The 22,195-nt window shown below is 38.4% G+C and overlaps 6 protein-coding genes across 6 annotated transcripts; 2 read left to right on the top strand and 4 right to left on the bottom strand.

Moving 5' to 3' along the window:
• The first annotated feature begins 171 nt into the window (after positions 1-171).
• LOC139099757 (clumping factor A-like) lies at positions 172-1,329 on the top strand. The gene has a single exon (XM_070652272.1). The coding sequence runs from the start codon at positions 172-174 to the stop codon at positions 1,327-1,329; it is 1,158 nt and encodes a 385-aa protein (XP_070508373.1).
• On the bottom strand, positions 1,322-12,093 carry LOC139099758 (cytochrome P450 6k1-like). The gene is made up of 7 exons (XM_070652273.1): positions 11,637-12,093; positions 4,773-5,023; positions 4,302-4,443; positions 3,321-3,706; positions 3,084-3,264; positions 2,704-3,029; positions 1,322-1,976 (listed from the first exon to the last, which is right to left on the bottom strand). Exons 2-7 carry the CDS (start codon positions 4,952-4,954, stop codon positions 1,670-1,672), a joined length of 1,524 nt encoding a protein of 507 aa, XP_070508374.1. The 5' UTR covers positions 4,955-5,023; positions 11,637-12,093; the 3' UTR covers positions 1,322-1,669.
• LOC139099756 (uncharacterized) lies at positions 6,344-7,157 on the top strand. The gene is made up of 4 exons (XM_070652271.1): positions 6,344-6,356; positions 6,420-6,473; positions 6,757-6,873; positions 7,090-7,157. The coding sequence occupies exons 1-4, from the start codon at positions 6,344-6,346 to the stop codon at positions 7,155-7,157; spliced, it is 252 nt and encodes an 83-aa protein (XP_070508372.1).
• LOC139099755 (sodium channel protein Nach-like) lies at positions 10,999-13,831 on the bottom strand. Its single transcript, XM_070652270.1, has 3 exons — positions 13,303-13,831; positions 12,561-12,869; positions 10,999-11,119 (listed from the first exon to the last, which is right to left on the bottom strand). The coding sequence occupies exons 1-3, from the start codon at positions 13,755-13,757 to the stop codon at positions 10,999-11,001; spliced, it is 885 nt and encodes a 294-aa protein (XP_070508371.1). The 5' UTR covers positions 13,758-13,831.
• A 1,470-nt stretch (positions 13,832-15,301) lies between these two features.
• LOC139099850 (ABC transporter G family member 23-like) lies at positions 15,302-19,765 on the bottom strand. The gene is made up of 5 exons (XM_070652396.1): positions 19,608-19,765; positions 17,943-18,716; positions 16,794-17,309; positions 16,009-16,371; positions 15,302-15,946 (listed from the first exon to the last, which is right to left on the bottom strand). Exons 1-5 carry the CDS (start codon positions 19,709-19,711, stop codon positions 15,730-15,732), a joined length of 1,974 nt encoding a protein of 657 aa, XP_070508497.1. The 5' UTR covers positions 19,712-19,765; the 3' UTR covers positions 15,302-15,729.
• A 57-nt stretch (positions 19,766-19,822) lies between these two features.
• LOC139099821 (transcription factor grauzone-like) lies at positions 19,823-22,156 on the bottom strand. The gene is made up of 3 exons (XM_070652359.1): positions 21,894-22,156; positions 21,305-21,835; positions 19,823-20,625 (listed from the first exon to the last, which is right to left on the bottom strand). Exons 1-3 carry the CDS (start codon positions 22,014-22,016, stop codon positions 19,840-19,842), a joined length of 1,440 nt encoding a protein of 479 aa, XP_070508460.1. The 5' UTR covers positions 22,017-22,156; the 3' UTR covers positions 19,823-19,839.
• Positions 22,157-22,195: the final 39 nt, after the last annotated feature.

The raw sequence follows: 22,195 nt of genomic DNA, 5'->3' as shown, positions 1-22,195 counted from the left end.
ACAATGAAGCAGCTCAACATTTTGTTCCTGATAATCCTCAGCATCTCAGTTCCAGCCAAAAGCTTTGACTTTTTTATATTTGGAGTCAATTTTGACTGTCAAGATAGTCCATATGAAGTTGTGATGAAGACTTTGTGTTCTATAGCTGAATCCATACCCAAGATTAATGAAATGACTGAACAATTTTGTGGATTATTGAGGAACTCTACAAATGGAAGTTTGACTAATCATGTTGGTATTAAGGAATGGACATCAACTGAAGGCACAAGTGGTGAATGGAGTAGTGAATGGAGCAGTGAAGGCAGTGACTCAAGTGAATCTGAATCCTCTGAAGAATATGGGCAGGAATCTTCATGGAATGCTGTACTTAAATCTGAAGGAAATTATGAGGAATGGACTCGTGAAAAAAGTAGAAAAAAAGGAACAAATATTGATGGAGGAAACACCGAATATTCCATGATAATAGAAAGAGATGCGAATAGAGACGCGAATTCGAATGCAGAAGGAGATGCGAATAATGAGGCAAATTTAGATACAGAAGGTGATGCGAATAGTGACGCGAATTTAGATGCAGAAGGAGATGCAAATTCTGATGCAAACAGTGATGCAAATCAAGACGAGAATTTAGATACAGAAGGAGATGCGATTAATGAAGCGAATTCAGATGCAGAAGGACATGCGAATAAAGATGCAAACAGTGATGCGAATTTAGATGCGAATTCAGATGCAAACACAGGCTTTAATTTAGATGTAAACAGTGTTGCAAACAGTGATTCGAACAGTGATGCAAACAGTGATGCAAACAGTGATGCGAACAGTGATGCGAACAGTGATGCGAATAAATACGTGATTTTAGATGCAAACAGTGATGCGAACAGTGACGCGAACAGCGATGCGAACAGCGATGCAAACCGTGATGCGAACAGTGATGCGAATAAATACGTGGTTTTAGATGCAAGCAGTGATGCGAACAGCAATGCGAACAATGATGCGAACAGTGATGCGAACAGTGATGCGAATGAAGATGCGAATATAGATGAGAATTCAGATGCGAATAAAGATGCAAACAATGATGCAAATAAAGACGCAAAATCAGAATCCAACATCAAATTAGAGTCAAGCTCATTCGAAGATTACTACGAGGACAATGAACAAAATCATTCAAGACGTGGCTCATCAAAAAGGAAGCATAATGACAACAAATCTTTAAATATCGAAAGTCGGTTAATTTCAACATCAGAACAATCAAAGCGATTTGGTTTAAATTCTGGAAGTAGCTTGATCTACAACCTACCACAGGAAAAGACAATAAAAATCAGAATTGTTTAGTTCCGCATTTTATTCGAGATGATTTTATGCTGAAAATTTGTTAATTTTGTGAATTTATAAAAAAAGGCATATAATAAAGAATGGGGACATCCAGATGTGATATCCATGGTTTCTGGGGTAGGGTTGGGCAGGTTGAACCGGAATTCTGGGATATCTTTGTATCCAGCACATGCAGTTGAGTAGCAAGGATTGTCAATGGACATCTGAAGTTGATTTGAGTCCAATATCTACGGATCTGCTTCCAGATCTGCTCCAGATCCTTAAAACCAACTCCAAACCCACATCCACCCTTCCCTAGCTGCTTAACCCCAACCACCCTAACCCCAACAACCCTCTCCCCTTATTCCTCACGAATAACTTCCTTCCTTTTCTCAAACTTCAACATGACCTTATCCTCAGGCTGTAAATTGAACGTCGATTTCGAGAACTTGAATGGAACGTCAGTCAACTCATGCTTCAGGACATTGTATTTCGACAAAATGGAGATGACTCCACCTTTGACTTGAGTGATTCCAAACTTCATGCCAAGACAGATGCGAGGTCCTTCACCGAAACCAAGGTAGGCATATTTTGGAATATGCTCTCTGTTTTCCTTCGAGAAACGGTCGGGGTCGAATTTGAAGGGGTTCGGGTAGTAAGTTTTGTCACTGGAAGAATTGGGAAAAGTTAGGAAAATTTGTGGAAAATTGGAATTTAAAGGCAAAGTGCTAGTCAGTCTCAGTCCCTCAGTTGCCCAGTCACTCTGTTGCTCAGTCACTCAGTCACTCAGTCACTGAATTGCTCAGTCACTCAATCGCTCAGTTGCTCAGTCGTTCAGTCACTCTGTTGCTCAGTCACTCAGTCACTCAGTCACTGAATTGCTCAGTCACTCAATCGCTCAGTTGCTCAGTCGTTCAGTCGCTCAGTTGCTCAGTCACTCAGTTGCTCAGACACTCGATTGCTCAGTCACTCAGTTGCTCAGTTACTCAGTTGCTCAGTCTCTCAGATGCTCAGTCTCTCAGTCACTCAGATGCTCAGTCTCTCAGTCACTCAGATGCTCAGTCTCTCAGTCACTCAGATGCTCAGTCTCTCAGTCACTCGTTTGCTCAGTCACTCAGTTGCTCAGTCATTCAGTTGCTCAGTCATTCAGTTGCTCAGTCACTCAGTCACTCAGTTGCTCAGTCACTCAGTTGCTCAGTCACTAAGTTGCTCAGTCATTCAGTTGCTCAGTCAATAATTTGCTCAGTCACTCAGTCACTCAGTTGCTCAGTCACTAAGTTGCTCAGTCACTAAGTTGCTCAGTCACTCTGTTGCCCAGTCACTTAGTCACTCAGTCACTCAGTTGCTTAGGCACTCAGTTGCTCATTCCTCAGTCCCCTCAGTCTCAATACTTACAAATGAATAGCATAAACAGGAATGACGACATTAGTTCCACCAGGCAACTTCAATGACTTTGTAGATCCCTCAAATTGTGGTGGAAATTCATATTCACGTACGCTGAATTTAGACAAATTAAAGACTGGACAATGAAGTCTAACAACTTCCATTATGCACTGTTCCAGGTATTCAGCACCAAGAATGACTTTTTCGGTAATTTCACCATTCGATTCAGTCAACAGCTGATCAAGCTCAAGTTGGACACGCTTTTGAATTTGTGGATTGAGAGCAAGTTCATATAAAGTCATGGACATTGTTGTGCTGCTCGTCTCGTACCCTTCGGTCTAAGAGATATTTGATAAGCTAAGGATGTGTGCCTTAAAAATGGAAATCCTTACCAAAAATGTCATTGAATGTCCACAGACGACAGTATCGCTGTACATGTCACGTCCATGCTTCTCACGCAGATCCAAAATGACCTGCAGCAAGTCATCGTTCCTGGACTTTTCAAGTTCACGTTTGTCGATGACTTGCTGAACAATTTGACGGAACTGCTTGTCACTTTCCTTGGATACGAAACTGAAATTGGACATTATAAGGCTTAGTTCCATTAAAATTGGACATGCTCAACTCACGGAACTTTCAATATTTTAGCCATAATTGGAATAAATAGCACAATCTGCTGCTTAATTCCATTAATAAATGTCGGCTTAAAGATGTCATCGCCAATCTTCCTAAATGATGCATTTGGATTGGTAAAGGACTCGCCATCAATTCCAAATGACACAGCAGCAACATTGTCGGTTGTGAACTTAGCACACAGTTCCTTAACATCAAATTCCATTGTTGCTGATTCAGGTCCGCACTCGATATATTCCATCATCTTTTTAGCGACTCCATTAATGAATGGAATTGCGACTTTTGTTCGGTTTTGGGTGAACAGTGGGGACAATTGGGAACGTTGGGTCTTCCAGTCATCACCGGGTACACAGAAGGGGTTGACGGCGATCAGTGGGTCGAGCTGGAATTGAGGAAATTTGGGGATTTACTTTTATTTCTTTATAGAAGCTGTATACCCCTTACAGAAGCTGTATACCCCTTACAGAAGCTGTATACCCCTTACAGAAGCTGTATACCCCTTACAGAAGCTGTATACTCCTTAAAGAAGCTGTATACCCATTACAGAAGCTGTATACCCATTACAGAAGCTGTTTACCCCTTACAGAAGCTACATACCCCTCATTAGTCACATTATACCCATCAAATCCATCTTTAAAACCTCCAAATCCCACTCAATTCTTAAAAAACCCACAAAATACCCAAAACAGCGCCTCAACCACACTGAAGTCATGTTAGCTCTGCTCAAGACCCTAACAGGCACAGGGTATGCTTTTATGAAGCTGAAGGGCCAATTTGGTACCGAAAAGCGGTCTCTTTGGCTGTTTTGGACTTTACCAGAGTTCACACGACTTGCAGGCAATTTAAAGGCTTTTAAGAACTTAGCCCAGACCCTCCCAGACTCTCCCAGACCCTTTCAGACCCTTCCAACTCAATATCTAACCCAAAACCCCCAAATCTACCCTAAAACCCCAAAAAATTTCAATATATCAACTCACATCAGCATCAATGGCAAATTCATTACTATTGAATGTGTTGAAGTTTGTGACTAAAATGTCCTTGATGAGTTCCAAATCACGGATCAGCAATGCAGGCATTCCCATTTTGTAGATACCAACATAACGTGCTGTTGGGTAGGAACTGAAATTAATTTGAGAGGAAGAGATTTGGTTATGTTGGTTGTGGATAGTGTGGATGTGATTGGGGTAGTTGGGGTTGGGGTTAGAGAAAGAGTCAGACACTACCATTATTTTTTTTCAAAAAAAATATATTTTGGCGTTAAAATTCAAATTTTTTTTGACCGTTACTTTTCTTTTTCTTCGTAACGTAAATTTTTATTTTAAAATAAGTTGAGTTCGAACTGTTCGAATCTTTCGATAATCTAATTTCGAAAAATTCGAATTTGAGACAGCCACACTCTGGGACAAAATTTAATATTAACCCTAACAACCCCCAAAAGCCTTACTTACGTATAAATTTCATTATAAATCTCTCCAAAATGTTTCTTTTTTGTCAATATAAATTCATGAAGATTTCCAAAAATTGGAACTGGTGGTGGTCCTTCGATGTTATGACGTGTCCAGAAGCTAAACTGATATTTGAAGTATAGGCACAGGAGAAGAATGATGATTGCCAAAATTACGGTAATCATGATGGCTGAGATGGTTGGTTGATGGATATTAGGATGTAGGTCGATAGATGAAAGAGTTGATGGGCTGTTCTGGAATTGAAAAGAGATGAAATTGGGTTAATTTTGGGGTTCTAAGTGATAATGGTGACTAGGGTCAGACGTTACACGATGTAGTGTCCACTTACAGTACAGTAAGTACAGTACTACACTTTTTGGAGTGTCTGACCCTTGGATTGGTCAATTGTAAGCCTCAGAGAGCTGATTTAGCAGTTGAACATGCTTCTGTACTTGTTGATACATGAGGCAGTTGACAGTAAACCTGAACATTGCACCATAGAGCCTTTTGGACACAAAAAGTAAAATAGAAGCATATCCGGAAGACACAAGCCATATAAACTTCCAAAAATCCTACAAAAGGCCTGCTTGACTCTGACTTAAGGCTAGATTGTATAAAATCTGGCTTCAAGCTAGTGTCAAGTCAGGCTAGAACCGGATTTTCAGCCTTTTTCTAGATTTTGGATCATATGCTTTACAGATATACAGGAAAAAGTCAATTATACTTGAATTGGACTTATAAGCTTGTAATTAAAGCACAAAGTTGGCTCAGATTTTGTATGGAAAAGTCGAATTTAGTCGACTTGAGTCAAAAACAAGTCAAATTCAGCCTCTCCTTGTAACTCAATTCCAATTCTACCTCAATAACTGATTAGCCTAATACCCGAGCCCAATTTCCTCAATTTTGACGTCATTCGTCAGTGAGTCGAAGTGGCTCGGTGGCGGAATGGTTTAGTACTTCGGTACATAATTATTGCAACACCGATCCAGCGATCATGGGTTCAAGACTCGGCATGGGAAATTTTTCACGTGTCCTTTTTCGAATCATATGTAGTGGAAACGCGGCTCACAGCCTTCCTTTGTAGGCTAGAGACAATAAGCTGATAATAGCGTCATCAAAGGAGTGGTTCTGATCCCACTATAAACTGTAGGTCTATTGAGTGCAGTGGTCTGGCGCACAAGGTTTTTTTTTTTTTTTTTGACGTCATTTCCCTAATTTCCCAACTCATTTCCCAAATCTCACATCAAAAAATCCAGCAAATTAGTCACAATTAATTCAATTAAAACGTTTTGTTAAGTTCTGTAAACATTCGCACACTTATCGCTTGACTTAATTGTCATCAGAGATCATTTTTGGATAACAGAACTGCAAACAGTCATTATAGCTACTTTGTTGCTTTTAGTCATGATGTTAATGGGAAGAGATTGTTAATTTGATGTATAAAAGTGAGAAAATTTTTGTGAAAAGTCATCAGTTGCTGCTTTGAGTATTTTCGGACGAGAACAACTAGGAAGACTAATAAGATGAAAATCAGTTTTGTGTGCATTGTTATGGCTGTTATGTTGGGGATTGCGATGGCTCAAAAGGGTAAATTGCAAATTAATTGAGTTTTAAATTGATCCAAAATTTGAATAAAAATTTAAATTTCAGGAAGTGGTAACGGAGGTGGAGGTGCAAATGGAGGTGCTGGAGGAGGTTTTGGATGTAAGATAAATTATTAATTTTAATACAGAAAAAAAAAGCTTCTCCCAAAACATGTCACAAAGTCTCATTCAATCTAAAATTATTCTAAAGTCTCTAAAATGACACCAAAAGACTCGAGTTGAATTTAGTCATGTTTTACATGAAAAATATTGATCGACTCTTAGTTCTGAACATACAATTTTGTGTTAAAACGGTGACGAACCCATTTCCAAGCATTGTGCTGTTCGGGGAATTTTACATAAAAATATTCAACTAATCACTTTATTTTATATTAACAACATAGTTGGTGCAAATGTAGGAGCAGGAGCAGGCGCTGGAGGTGAAGGAGGTGAAGGAGGAGGGCAACCAAATGGTGGTGGTGGAGCTAATGGAGGAGCCGGAGCCGGAGGTGGATTTGGCAGTAAGAACTGATCACTTATAATAATAATTTCAAGCTTAAATGTCCCTTAATAGTGATTCTGAATTTGTGTCGTACTCAGTTTGAATCCGACATCAAGTCAGACTCATTCCGGAATTGTGCCGGTTTTTTTTTATAGAATATAAAATTTGTGTTGTTCATTATTGTTTCTATCGACATTTTTCTACTAATTTCTAATGAAAATTTGACTTTTTTTAGTGAGCACAAATGCTGATGCTGGTGCTGGTGCAGGAGCAAATGGCAATGGAGGTAATCGAAGACGTTAAATGATTAAAAAACATTAATTTATGCTTGTGATGCTGATGGTTTGACCATGACTACCAAATAAGAATGAATAGATTAAGATTTACCTCTAAATTTTATAATTTCTGTACTTATTGAGCTCAATAAGCAATAAAGTAGAATTTTGACAAAATTATCAAAAATATATTATTAATTAACCCAAAAGGTACAAGGCATTAAGAAGAGTCAGAAATTAGTGTCTCTAGGCCAGCATGACTTTGAGAATCATAGTCAAGGCTTCGAAAAGCATATTTAAGTCAGAATTGACAGAATTTTGTATGTCCGGACTCTAAAAGTCCAAAAAGTTGACTCTAGTGGATTCAGAATTTCAGTGAAGTCCATCAGGGTCCGGTCATCTCTTTTTAAGAGTACGAACTTCTGTAGAGGTGCCTGTACTTTATAGTCTTCGCAACTCTGGCCTGACATATGCTTTTATTTGAATTTTTTGGTATTAATAAGCCGGCATAAAAGCTTGTCATTTTTATTTATTATGTGACTTGCATAATCATTAGAAATTAAGAACACGACCTTCAATGGTTCTATGTTCAAAACCAAAATGTATGTAAACATTCTCTTTATTAAGCACAACCAACTCTTCTTATTCCACCGATCACTCTCCTAACTCAACTCAATCAAATTCTCACAAAAAACTTCTATTTCTCTCTCCAGCACTCATATTTCCATATAAACACTCTCCGGCACAGCACTCAACGATGACATAATGTTTAAAAATTTACAAAGTTTTTTTGAGTTATAAACAATCAACTGACGACTTCCAGATGCCGGCTAAATCTCATTGAAAAAATAAATCATTCTAAATTATAAATTAAATATTGAAGAATTAGGTTCATAAATGAGGAGTTAATGGGCTGTGTAGCATTGGGGGGTTTTGAAAGGGTTTTTGGGGGGTATTTGAGGAGAAAATTTGGGACTTTTTGGAATTTTTCGGGAAGTTTAGGGATTTTTTGGGTTTTTGAAGAATTTTGAAGAATTTTTTGCAATTTTCTTGCATTTTTTGGAGAAACTTTCTGTCAAAATCCAGGGCTGCTCAACCTTTTTTGGGCCATGCCACATTTTGGCAGCAATTCACGACAAAATCCCCACTCAACATCCAATTCATGGGCATTTCAGCTACACACTAATGTACCTCATCACACAGGTTCCCCACCACTGCCCCAACTCCCTAAAATCACTTCTCCAATCCTGCCTCTGAACTTTAATAATATCAAACTCTCAACTTAATAAAAACACAACAAATTATTCATTAATTTAATATTTTATTTGCGTAGCCAATTCCGAAACAATTTATATCACATTGTACGCTGTGGACGTTGTAGCTTGACCATCTGTTTGCATAATTTTCTATTTATCATAAATTTTGTGATTATTTTTAAAGAAATTTTTCAACTCATTTAGAGTATAATAAGTGTGTGATGATGATGCAATGTAGCTGATTATAGTTAGGTTGACTGGTTTTGGGTCGGTTTGGGTCAGACTTTAGGACTTGGAAGGCACAAGACTTAGAAATGGATGAAGATCAAGCCACAGGGCGACTTGAGTCTAGCTTAAGTCCAAATTTCATAGAATCTGGCTGTCCAGGCTAGAATTTGGACCAAAAGCTGACCTGGAACCAAACATTATCCTACCCTACACCTTGTGCCTTCCTGCCTAACCCAACACATAACTTCATGCCAATCATCATCACAAGTATCAATTCCCATTCCAATTCTTAACAATTGACTTTTAATTCAATTGACATTTTTTTAATAATTTCATTCAATTTAAGTCCACAAATTTAGTCATAAAATAATTCAAGTCTGACTCCTAATAAAGCAATGCCTGCCATGTGATTCGCAATGTAATTTGCATTTTGAATTGTTGACTCATTTAGGGAATAGAATTTTGTTTGATCGAGGAATGAGATCACAAACTTGTCATAAACTTTGAGTTTTTAAGAAGCTTCTTATTTTTGAGACAATTTGTGCACGCAATTTATTAATATAATTTTTGGTCAAAAAAATGTTATTTTTGGTCATATTTTTTCAAAGTGAGCATTGGATATATTTTAAAACTTGTATTTACTTACTGTTGAAAAAAATTACCAAAAATTACATCTGAAAATCAGTCATTTTGTATGATGAATCCTGAAGAATGATAGAGAGATGAGAAAGGTAACTTTTCAGGTACTTATTGGGTTATGAAAAACTAGTTATTAAGCGCAAGCGGCAGAATCGAAAACTGACCAAATTTCGGTCGTTTTTCAAATTTTTTCTTTTGGAAATTTTAAACTGCAGGAATGAAAAAGTTCTTAATTTTCGATGTTTTACAACTCTTCTATACAAGCCATCCTTTAAAAATGGCTTTTTTTGAAAATGACCAAAAAAAGTGACCAAAAATAAATTTTTTTTACCCTAAACATTCGGATATATATAGTCGGAATATACGGATATTACCGGTAATCACCGGTAATTACCGGTAAATATCCGTTACCGTCAAATCCCGATTACCGGTAATTTTCGGACCCCTAAATCCCACTTGATTCCGTAGTGGTTTGAGACATTTTTTGGAAAGAATTTTATGGGAAGTTGCCCGGGAAGTAACTTACTTACTTTACTTCGCTGGTCGTACAGATCAATTGTGATCCATGGCCTCTCGCAGATGTCGCCTATAACTGGTTCTATCGCCGGCTTCCGCCTGCCAATTGCCAATACCAAATGAAATGCTGTCTCTATCAAGTCGGGAAGTAAACGGCTTAGAAATGTTTAAAAGAGTAGCTTCAGGATTGACTTTGATTTTGGGCTAGGCTCTTTAGAATCCGGACACGGAAGTCAGCTATAAATTCAGCTATAGAGCCAGCCTTAGGAGTCATCAAAGGGAGGCAACGGATCACATTAGATCTGAATGGCCAGGAAATTAAGTAAGTAAGTCTTTGAGACTGGTGTTCAGCCAAGAACCATTGACATGCAGTTTTGGACGAGCCCTAGACAAGGCTCATTGAACTGGTTTTTGCTATTTCATGCAGAGTTGGAAAACGGCTGTCAATCGCCAACTTCTGTCCCCGTCAAGGGTCAGACACTCCAAATATAAATTCAACAAGTACAGTAAGTACAGTACTGTATCTCTGGAGTGTCTGACCCTTAGTCCCCGTCTACCGGCGATCAACGTTAGCTTTTGTTATCGACAACAGTCGTCCATCAGCTGCTGGCGTCCATCAAATTCAAACCAAATTAATGTCAAATTTGGCACCAAATCAGTGCCGTATTCTTGATCAATCAATCGATTTAAGCCTTTCATGTCATACCTAATCAAATCATTTATTCTAAACAGAAATACTCAATATTCTAAACATATTTTAAATGTGATCATTTTAAGTGATATTTATTACTGGATATTCTCGCATTTCCACTTAACTAAATATTATTATTATTATTCTGTTTTGTTCTTGTTCTTATTAAACGATCAGATTTATGGAAAGTTTTTCTAAATGAAATGGAATCTTTTCTTGGAAATAAATCTTTGTAGTATGAATTTGTTTATAAATTGTTTGTAGTTTCTGGGAATGTATTGAGGGTTGGGGAAGAGGAAGTATTTGGGATTAAGGTTTTTAATACCGGTATTACATACGTTTAGATTCTGGTATTAAAATTCCTATCCGGGATCAAAAGACAGATAAATTGAAGGCTTCTGAATAGCACAAGTTGGTCAATTAAGTCGAAATTCGGCATCAAGCCGGTGTAACTCTGGATACTTAAATGGGATCCGACAAAGAGTCAGAGTTTTACTAACTTAATTCCTTAGCGAAGGCACACTGCATCGTTGCCGCATTTAAAATTCGTCGGAAGTTGGATTTGTCTTTAGATAGACTTCTGCTGTTTCTAATTTCCAGCACTTTTGCAAAGTCATAGTAACACCGGTCATATCGGACATCAGATTGACTGTCTGATATCTGCAATTTGCGACAATATTGTCAAGAAATTTCAACTTTTTGGGGTATTTTGACACAAAAATCAAACAAATTTAAAAGCAGTAACTGAAATTGAGATTCTAAGTCAAATAAGATCGATATGCAGCAGCAATATTGTAAGAAGATTTAAGGTTGACAGACTCTGGTGGACATTATATAATATTAAGGGACCTGGAGAAGCTCATTTAAAGTAGCTTTTTCAATCTGACTTTCTCAAGTTGTAAAAGAGCTCGTAAAATGATCAAAGAACACTTCCAAGGAAGCTGTCGATAGAGCTAGCTTTAAGAGACGTCTAACTATGCATCACATTTAATCTGAACGGCCATTAAGTCAGTAAGAAAGGAACAACATCGCTTAGACTTTCAGTGACCAAACAAAACTCAAGTGCATGATTTTTATTCACCAAAATTCATCAATTTTCCATATTTTAAATTCAAATTTCACAGTTAAATTCGTCAAAAAAAAAAAAAAAAAAATTCACAAATTTCATCCAACTCACGTGCGCTTGTACAATGTGGCTATTATGTGCACCTTAATAATGCCTTATCAAAATTATTTTCTCTTTTATGTCGTGTAAACTTTACTGATAAAAAAATTGTCACTTTTTAGGCACGAGACACGACAATTTAATGATAACTATTCACTCCAACACCATCCGATCGAATGAGCAGCACTGAGCATTACTGTGCCTTAATTTTTCAATTTTGTGCTGTACGAGAGAGTAAAAAAAGTTGAGAATATTGAGCATAATATTCAGTAATGACTCAACGAATGAACACGAAATCCCGAAATGTCTGAAATGTCTGACTTTGCCGTATCCAGTCGCGGAACCTTGATCGTGTTGATGTTGACTTTGTCTAATCTTTGTGAAAATGTCTTTGGTTTTGAGTCTTCGCTTTTGATTTTCTTGTAATTTAGGTATAGACGGGCTGTTGGGAAGTAAATGCACTCAAATGCTGATATTAGGGACATGCCGACTAGGAGGGAATAGACACCGCCGAGATTTGAGATAAGACTGATGAAATTTGTTAGTAAACTGCGGATAAAGACACGGTAGAATTGAGAGACGAAGTAGACGTGGACAATCATGTGCTTCTCGGTTAGGTTGGCGCTAAAAAAAAGAGAAATTTTTGGAAATTTTTGAGGTTAGAAAATTTGAAAATTTTTGAGGTTATAATTGAGATTTTTTAGGTTAGAATTGAAATTTTGAGGTTAAAATTGTGAATTTTGAGGTTAGAATTGAGGATTTTGAGGTTAGAATTGAGAACTTTGAGGTTAGAATTGACAATTTTGAGGTAAAAATTGGAATTTTGAGATTAAAATTGAGAATTTTAAGGTTATAATCCAAATATTGAGGTTAGAATTCAAATTTTGAGGTTAAAGTTGACAATTTTAGGTTAGAAATATTTAAGGCCATACTTACTGAAATGGATCAATATTGACAGTATTGGACATTTCAGGGTAAATATCAGTCGAACTCATACGAATGGAATAACTCGTCGATTCACATTGTGATGGACATTTGCATCCTTCATCAGTTTGGTTCTTTTCCGGTGCCTTAATCTTCTTCAATATTTCCCGATTAGAGACGATACAGTCAAGCTTCGAGATGTCACAGACTTCTATGTTCTCTGTGTTGTAGTAAAAGTAAGGCAGGCATTCACATAACTTCATTGTTTGTTGCATGAGGCATTCAACCTGGCAGTTGACTTCTCGGTAGACTGGGAAGAATCTGAAGGGTGAAGAGATAATTTGGAGGTTAGGATTGGGTTTTGGAGCGGAAATATCCCTAAATATCCTCAATTATTGCTCAAATATCTCTCAAATATCCCCAAAATATTCCTCATATATCCCCAAAATTTCCACTTAATATCTCCAAAATATCCCCAAAATATCCCTAAAATTTCCCCTTATATTCCCAAAATATCCCTCAAATATCCCCAAAATATCCCTCAAATATCCTCATAATTTCCTTTAAATATCCCTGAAATATTACCAAAATATCCATTAGATATCTCCAAAATATCCCTTAAATATCCCCTAAAATATCCCTTAAATAACCCTCAACCATGTACTAAATTTCCCATAATTATCCCTAAAATATCCCTAAAATATCCCTAAATTATCCCAAAAATATCCCTCAAATATCCCCAAATATCCCTTACCTCAACTTATACTCATTCTCAAAGACACATCCACGATCACTAATAGGCAATGCAGTCACATCTTTCGAGCTGATCGTCCTTGTCGGTCGAATTTCCACAAATGTTTCCTGTTTATGTGGCAACATCCTCTCAATTGTCTTTTCGGACGGAAACAGATTGTTCTCATTAATCAGTATCTTAATCCCTTCCGAATTAACACTTGTCATAGCATTTTTCTCAATTAATGGATTAAGCACCACCGACAATCCCATGTCAGGTCCAAAAAAGTGAGTTTTTCTTGCTGTTTTTCCACGTTCTTCAGCACTTGCTGCCTTTAATGGCTTCATGACGTTAAATGAGCAGCAATAACCTTGATATGTCTCAGACACCTGAAACAGCTTCTTACAATCCACAATTTGACCTTCCCATTGACATCTGTACATTAATTTTGTGCATGGATACATCAGCTTCTTCATGGTCAGCTTCACATCAAATCTGTTGTAGTTTAAGATGCTAAAGACATCATCAAGTTCCTCTGGTTTGAACTTATTAATTGGATTTGTGAATCCTGCCAGATATTTGATCCGTTTTGCGAGATCTTTGGTTGATATGTTGCCATATCCATCACTGTCGTCGAACTTCTCACTGTAAGAAATAGGAAGGAAATGAGATTTAGCTCGTGTCCGTCGGGCTGCCCCGTGTTCGTGTCGTGTTGTCCTTCGTGTTGTCCGTCGTGTAGTCCGTCGTGTTGTCCGTCGTGTTGTCCGTCGTGTTGTCCGTCGTGTTGTCCGTCGTGTTGTCCGTCGTGTTGTCCGTCGTGTTGTCCGTCGTGTTGTCCGTCGTGTTGTCCGTCGTGTTGTCCGTCGTGTTGTCCGTCGTGTTGTCCGTCGTGTTGTCCGTCGTGTTGTCCGTCGTGTTGTCCGTCGTGTTGTCCGTCGTGTTGTCCGTCGTGTTGTCCGTCGTGTTGTCCGTCGTGTTGTCCGTCGTGTTGTCCGTCGTGTTGTCCGTCGTGTTGTCCGTCGTGTTGTCCGTCGTGTTGTCCGTCGTGTTGTCCGTCGTGTTGTCTGTCGTGTTGTTTGTCGTGTTACCCAGTGTCCGTCGTGTTACCCCATGTCCTCCATGTTACCCCGTGCACCATATGCTACCCAAAATACCAACTCACAGTGAATTAATCAATCCAAGTACCATCGAATCAGCAATAAAATTTGGATTACAAAATGTCACAGCTGGAAATTCAATCTCACTTATCGGTCCAAAATTTGTGTCAATATTGATTCTCGTTGGATTTGACTTGTACCGAATAAGAAACGTTGTCATAAGTGCAATTGCGCATGCAAAGGATATAATTATAAGAACAATCCAAAAACATTTTGTGTAAGCATTAGCACGCGGTTCAATAATGTGCTTTGATCCATGGATGGGCGTACGTTCAAGGAATTGACGGAGTGTGAGCTTGACTGCTCGTTTGAATGTTCCTTCCTTTGGCTTTTTTGGGTCCTTTTCGGTGGATTTTGGGGTTAGTTTAGCGATTGCCATGAGGAGGTGGGTGAGGTGTTGGTGGGTGTGGGGGAGATGAGGGTTTTAATGGGGATTTTGGGGATTTTTATAGAAATTTTGGGTTGGCCGATTATTGCCAAAACTTCAAGAAATGAGCCAAAAAGTGTCAATTTTTGATGAATTTTTCTGTAAATTTATCTGGAATTTTTAGAATTATTGCTCAAATCAGAACTGACAGGACTCCTGGAGTCGGACTATATTGGAGTATTAATGGATATGACTCCAGAAGGGTCCAGACCCCAAGAAATAAGTGGAATCCTGTCAATTTTGATTCAGATATTTCTTATAGTTTGGAGAAAAAACTGTCAAAATTACAAGAAAAATTGCAATCCTTACCAAACACGATGCACGACTTATACCTCCAACGTACAGTCACTAAATGAAATATGCTTGAAAATGAACCGCAATTTTATGCGCAACTTAATTATTAATGTTAATTATATATCTTTATTTTCTATTAGTCTATCATATTAAGTTGTGTACAAGTAATTCAATAAGTTCAGTATTAATCAGACATTAGTTGGATGTAGAGTTGGTAGGACACCTGGAGATGGGCTCCACTGGACTCCAATAAGACTAGCAATGTCCAGCTTCAATAGAGTTCTACCAACTCTGTTAGGATTAGCTTAAAGCAGAGTTGCATAACAGGCACCTGTGACAGGCAAAAACTGTACAAATTCTTGATAATTTGTATGGTTTTGTAAGAAAATTCATTCAAATTATCAAGAATTTGTACGGTTTTTGACTGTCACTGGTGCCTGTTTTTCAACTCTGGCTTAAAATACATAGAAGTTGTTCACTTATTACATTCGCTGTTCAGCGGGGTAATGGGGTTGGAGAGGGTCTAAGTAGGTGTCACACAACAATCGACCAACCCAAAACTCATCCTCCCTATATTTCCCTAGCAAATTTCCTCCTATTAAGCAGAATCTTAACAACCACCAAAACACCAAAAATCCATGCAAAAACGTAAATCAATCCAAATCCAATAATTGGATCCAAAATCTTCATTTTCTTCAGATATACATTCAAGAATGTCTTAATTGCAAATGTGATTGGTGACCATTCACCGATGGGTCGAACAATTGGATGAATTGCTTCTGTTGGCCTGAAAATAATTTTAAATTTTCCTTTAAATTTTAAGAATTTTTGAAAATTGCAAAATTTTACCAAACGAATCCACACAATGCAATCATGACCCAGCATACCCATACACCAAATCCATAAATTACGTGAAAATTGTCAAAAGATGCGGAAAATAAAATTCCTATTATAAATCCAAGATTTGTCATTGAGATTGTAATAAGTCCTAATAGCCAATAATCAGCAGTGATTGCAGAGCTGAACTCAAAATATAACGTAATTAGGAACAGAAGTGACTGCAACATTGAGTACATGATGGAAAATATCAAGTATGAAAGAAGTATTTCTGATATTTCGACACCACTCAGCAGGGTTCGGTTCCAAATGCCCTCAATCCGATGTGAATAAATTATTAGTGATGTGTAGCACATTGGCAGGAAGAATAGCATTCTGAAAGTGAAAATTGAGAAAATTTACCTCAAAAATTCCAAATTTAACCTCAAAATTTCCAAACCTAACCTCAAAAATTCCAAACTTAACCTCAAAAATCATAAACCTAACCTCAAAATTTCCTAATTTAACTCAAAAATTCCAAACTTAACCTCAAAAGTTTCAAACCTAACCTTAAAATTTCTAGCTTAATCTCAAAATTTACAAACTTAACCTCAAAATTCCAAACTTATCCTTAAAAGTTTCAAACTCAATTCCAAATTGAAATTGAGATTAAGTTTGGAATTTTTGAGGTTAAATTTGGAATTTTTTAGGTTAAGTTTGGAATTTTTGAGGTTAAGTTTGGAATTTTTTAGGTTAATTCCAAAATTTGAGGGTAAGTTTGGACCAATTTGAGGTTAATTTTAAGCACAATACTCAACAGAAAACTGGCAGCAACTCCAAATGAGTCTTTAAAGTTGAAATCCATAGTTCCATACAAATAGTCAAATCTCATCAGTTCCGTGTGGATGTCTTTGCCATCAATATCCTCAGCTGCGTGCTCAGCTGTACTTTTGAATGCTTCATAAACTTTCACTTTCAGGAACAAATCCTCAACGTACACTCCATAGTCTAAATAGATTTCAATCTTCTGAATGTCCAAATCATCATCATAAAGTACATCCGTAAAGTTCTCAGGAATCAAAATGATTCCTTTAAGTCTTCCTTCTTGTAGATCCTCAAAGGCTGCATCAAACTTTTTATAATAATTTTTGTTGAGTTTTTTGTCCAAATTGTCAATAAATAAGCAGGAAATGTATGAATTTGTGGAATTGTGGCTGCAGTCATGGATCTCATTGTTCACAACTCCTATCTGAATATTACTTCGGATGGTCCCCAAGGTTTGAGCGGCAATATTAATTGCAATTACAGGCGCCAGCATGAGAAAGAAAATTTCTCTGAAAATAATCATGAATTTAATGAATTTTTTGGGTTGTTTGACTTAATACAGTGGTGGGCAACCTATGTGGTGCGGGCAGGGAAGGAATAGGGAACAGGAAGTTGGAATTTTTGAGGTTAAATTTTAAAACTTTGAGGTTAAGTCTAGAATTTTTGAGATTAAGTTGGGAATTTTTGAAACTGGGCATGAAACAGAGCATGGAACGTGGCATGGAATTTGGCATGGACCAGGGCATGGAACAGGGCATGGAACAGGGCATGGAACAGGGCATGGAACGTGGCATGCGACAGGGCATGGAACGTGGCATGGAACAGGGCATGGAACAGGGCATGGAACAGGGCATGGAACAGGGCATGGAACAGGGCATGGAACGTGGCATGCGACAGGGCATGGAACGTGGCATGGAACAGGGCATGGAACAGGGCATGGAACAGGGCATGGAATGTGGCATGGAACAGGGCATGGAACGTGGCATGGAATGTGGCATGGAACGTGGCATGGAATGTGGCATGGAACGTGGCATGGAATGTGGCATGTAACAGGTCATGGAACGGGGCATGGAATGGGGCATGGAACGGGGGTAGAGGTAGGATAGAGGTAGATAAGGAAGACATCAAGCATTGATACCTACATTGGTTGCCTCTTAATCCTATTGAATTCCTTCTTCAGCAATGCCTTAACAACATTAACTCTTGACCGATCCAAGACATCAACCACTTGTTCATCTTCCTGTACATTCTCGTCCACAGCGTCAAACACAATTTTATGATTCTCATCCTTTAATGACAGTCTATAAAATGCCTCATCAAGTGTCTCACAATCCAGCTGTGCTAAAATATTTGCAGGTGAATCAAGTGCGATAATTTTACCATTTCTGATGAATCCACAACGGTCTGAGTTGTTAGCTTCGTCTATGTAATGTGTCGTAATTACGACTGTAATCTTGAATTTTAGTGCCGATTCCTTCAAAAAGTTCCAAATTGTCTCACGTAGGAGGTAGTCAAGTCCAACGGTCGGCTCGTCAAGCAACAACAGTCTTGGCTTATGAAGAATCGCAACGGCAAGTGACACGCGACGTCGCTGACCGCCTGAACAGTTTTTAATTAGGAAATGTCTGTTCGGCAGATCCAACAGCTTGATAACTTCGTGGATCCTTTGATCAAGCTCCTTGGGATTCATCATGAACAGATCCCCGAAGTATTGCAATGTTTCCTCAATTGTCAGTTCCGGGATCAATGCTGTCTGCTGTGGCATGTAACCAATTGCATGATAATTCTTAGATGACTTGTTGTGACTGACTTTATGGTTGAATATTCGCAATTCACCTTTATCGACTTGCTGTATTCCCATAAGGCATGTGAACAGTGTTGTCTTGCCACATCCGGAAGCTCCAATTAGGGAGAAGCTGGAATGGAATAAAGGAGAATTTGAGTGTTTAGGTTCAGGTGCCTTCACATTAAGAATCATCAAGTTCAGGTGCATGCACATTAAGAGTCTTGAAGTTCAGGTGCCTTCACATTAGAATTCTTTGAAGTCAGGTGCCTTCACATTAAGTATCTTGAAGTTCGGGTGCCTCAACATTAAAATTTTTGAGGTTCAGGTGCCTCAAAAGTGCAATTTTGAAGTTCAGGTGCCTTCACATTTAGAATATTGAAGTTCAGGTGTCTTTACACTAGAATTTTAAAAATCAGGTGCCTTCACATTAGAATCTTGAAGTTCAGGTGCCTTCACATTAGAGTTTTGAGGTTCAGGTGTCTTCACATTGGAATCTTGAAGTTCAGGTGCCTTTGCATCAAGAATTTTGAGATTCAGGTGCCTTCACATTAAGAATCTTGAAGTTCAGGTGCCTTTACATTAAGAATCTAGAAGTTCAGGTGACTTCACATTAAGAATCTTGATGTTTAGGTGCCTTCACACTAAGAATCTTGAAGTTCTTTTGCCTTTACATTAGAATTTTGATATTCAGGTGTCTTTACATTGAGAATCTTGAGGTTCAGGTGCCTTTACATTAATAATTTTGAACTTCAAGTGCCTTTACATTAGAATCTTTATGTTCAGGTGCTTTTACATTAAGAATCTTAAAGTTCAGGTGCCTTCACATTGAGAATCTTGAAGTTCAGGTGCCTTCACATTGAGAATCTTAAAGTTCAGATGCCTTCACATTAGAATCTTGAAGTTCAGGTGTCTTCACATTAAGAATCTTCAAGTTCAGGTGCCTTCACATAGAAATCTTGAATTTTTTAGGTTCAGCCGCCTTTACATTAGAATTTAGAGGTTCAGCCGCCTTCACACTTACATTTCACCATACCCAACCGTTAAAGTCAATCCATCAAGTACATTCACAGTTTCACCATGACCTTTATAGCTTTTAAATACATTTCTAACTTCAATACAATTCATTATCACATCTGATGCTTACAAGACTACTTTAATGACTGAATAGACATGCTTAATACACCTGAAACTCTAAATTGGAATGAAGCAATTAAACAAATATTTATCATCAAGGCTTAAAAAACAGACAATTTTTATTTATAATAATCCACAATAGAACCTCTCAAATAATTTGGTGCCGACAGCGTCTTATACTCATCTGGATGTGTCTTCTTCTTGTGTGCATGCATATTTCCACTATTTTTAAATGTACGATCACAAAATGGACATGCATATGGGTCAATTCCGCCATGCTGTGACACCTCATGGTCCTCAAGTGTCTTTTTGTGCTTAAATTCCTTCTCACAATGCGTGCATTTAAATCGATTATTTGTGTGTACGAATGCGATGTGATCGAGCATGGCTGGTCGGTGCTTAAAGATCTTTCCGCAGCCTTTTTCACACTCATATGGACCAGCTTCGGCTGATCTGTGCTTAGCCATATGGACGGCAAATCGACGCTTATTTTTGAGGATGTGACCGCACTTGTCGCACTCAATTGGATCGTCTGGATTCGTGTGTGCCTTGACATGGATGTCCAGTGTGTATTTACTCTTGAGGACCTTACTGCAAATGTGACAAATTAGTGAATTTGATTGGGACTTGTGGCAGTAACCGACGTGGAACTTCAACTGTCGCTCAGTTTTGTACATCCTGTCACAGAAGTTGCATGGAATTGACGCGACTTTGCCGTCTTTTTCGTGTATCTTTTCGTGCATGTTAAGGTTGTATTTGTTGACGAATTTCTTGTCACATTTTGGACATGAATATTGACGATCCTCATCCGGAATGTGCGTTTCTTCGTGTATTTTGAGATTCTCACGTGATATTGCTGTCTTCCCGCATACATGACATTGAAATATGTGCGGATTGAGGTGCCACTGTTGAAGATAAAGCAAAGAAAATTAGGTTAACGCTCGACCCAATCTAGTCAGTCATCGCTCGACCTAAGCTAGTCAGTCATCGCTCGACCTAAGCTAGTCAGTCATCGCTCGACCTAAGCTAGTCAGTCATCGCTCGACCTAAGCTAGTCAGTCATCGCTCGACCTAAACTAGTCAGTCATCGCTCGACCCAAGCTAGTCAGTCATCGCTCGACCCAAGTTAGTCAGTCATCGCTCGACCCAAGCTTGTCAACCTTCGCTCAACCCAAGCTAGTCAGTCATCGCTCGACCTTGTCTAGTCAGTCATCGCTCGACTTAAGCTAGTCAGTCATCGCTCGACCTTGTCTAGTCAGTCATCGTTCGACCTAAGCTAGTCAGTCATCGCTCGACCTAAGCTAGTCAGTCATCGCTCGACCTAAGCTAGTCAGTCATCGCTCGACCCAAGCTAGTCAGTCATCGCTCGACCCAAGTTAGTCAGTCATCGCTCGACCCAAGCTTGTCAACCTTCGCTCAACCCAAGCTAGTCAGTCATCGCTTGACCTTGTCTAGTCAGTCATCGCTCGACTTAAGCTAGTCAGTCATCGCTCGACCTTGTCTAGTCAGTCATCGTTCGACCTAAGCTAGTCAGTCATCGCTCGACCCAAGTTAGTCAGTCATCGCTCGACCCAAGCTACTCACACTAGCATGATCCTTAACTTCATTAGATCTGTCAATCTTCTTCCCACAGCATCTCAAATATCCTCGAATTTTGTGCATCTGTCGGTAATGTGTCTTAATGTCCTTCCAGTCATTCAGCGGTTCTGAACATTTTTCACACTTAAAGTCAGCATGAACCTTTAAAACCTCAAGAAATTCAGGCTCAACATCGAATTTCAACTTTTTTGTGGCTGTCTCTTCTGGATTTGTAGCTGATTTTCTTTTTTTGTGCTGAATTGTTGCCAATGGCTGATCGGAATCAGATGACTGATCATTGCCTGGACTGCACATGTCGGGTACGGCGTCTTCATCTTGTTTGACGTTGTCTAGTTGTTCCTCAAATGGCTCATTTTTAACATAAATTGTTGTTGTATCAATCAGAACTGGAACTGACTCATCAACTTTGTGGTTTGACTTGACAGCACAGAAGAACTCGTGAAATGACTCAAGTTTTGTGTAGCATGTCCTGCAGATTATTGGAATTGATTTTGGTGATGGATGGGCGAGGATTGTCTGGAAATTGAATGGGAATTAGATATGCAGGAACAGTTAAGTTTGCGGTCAAATTTACCTCTGAGAACCAAAAGTGAAGCTTGATGAGCTCCTCAACTGACAGCTCACAATCCTCATTGGAACTGAGCTTTATTGAATTTTTCTTTAATATTTTGTTGAGGCACAAGATGCATTCGATCATTTTTTCAATGTTTTATGGGATTTTTTGGGTAGTTCCTTGAAGTTAGTTCCAAAAATTTTTGAAGTTTTAGGTCAATCAGCCTCAATTTGAAGCTATGCAGCTTATAGAGCAAGTAAATCTCAGTTTTTTCAATTTTAAAGCTGTTTATGCAGAATTAAATATCACAATGTTTACATTTA

Source organism: Chironomus tepperi, unplaced genomic scaffold, assembly GCF_022539635.2.
Source record: "Chironomus tepperi strain 1889 unplaced genomic scaffold, CSIRO-AGI_Ctep_v1 contig_486, whole genome shotgun sequence".
NCBI classification, from domain to species: Eukaryota; Metazoa; Arthropoda; class Insecta; order Diptera; family Chironomidae; genus Chironomus; species Chironomus tepperi.
Note: the sequence above shows the minus strand (reverse complement) of the source record. Positions and strands in the feature narration are given on the sequence as shown.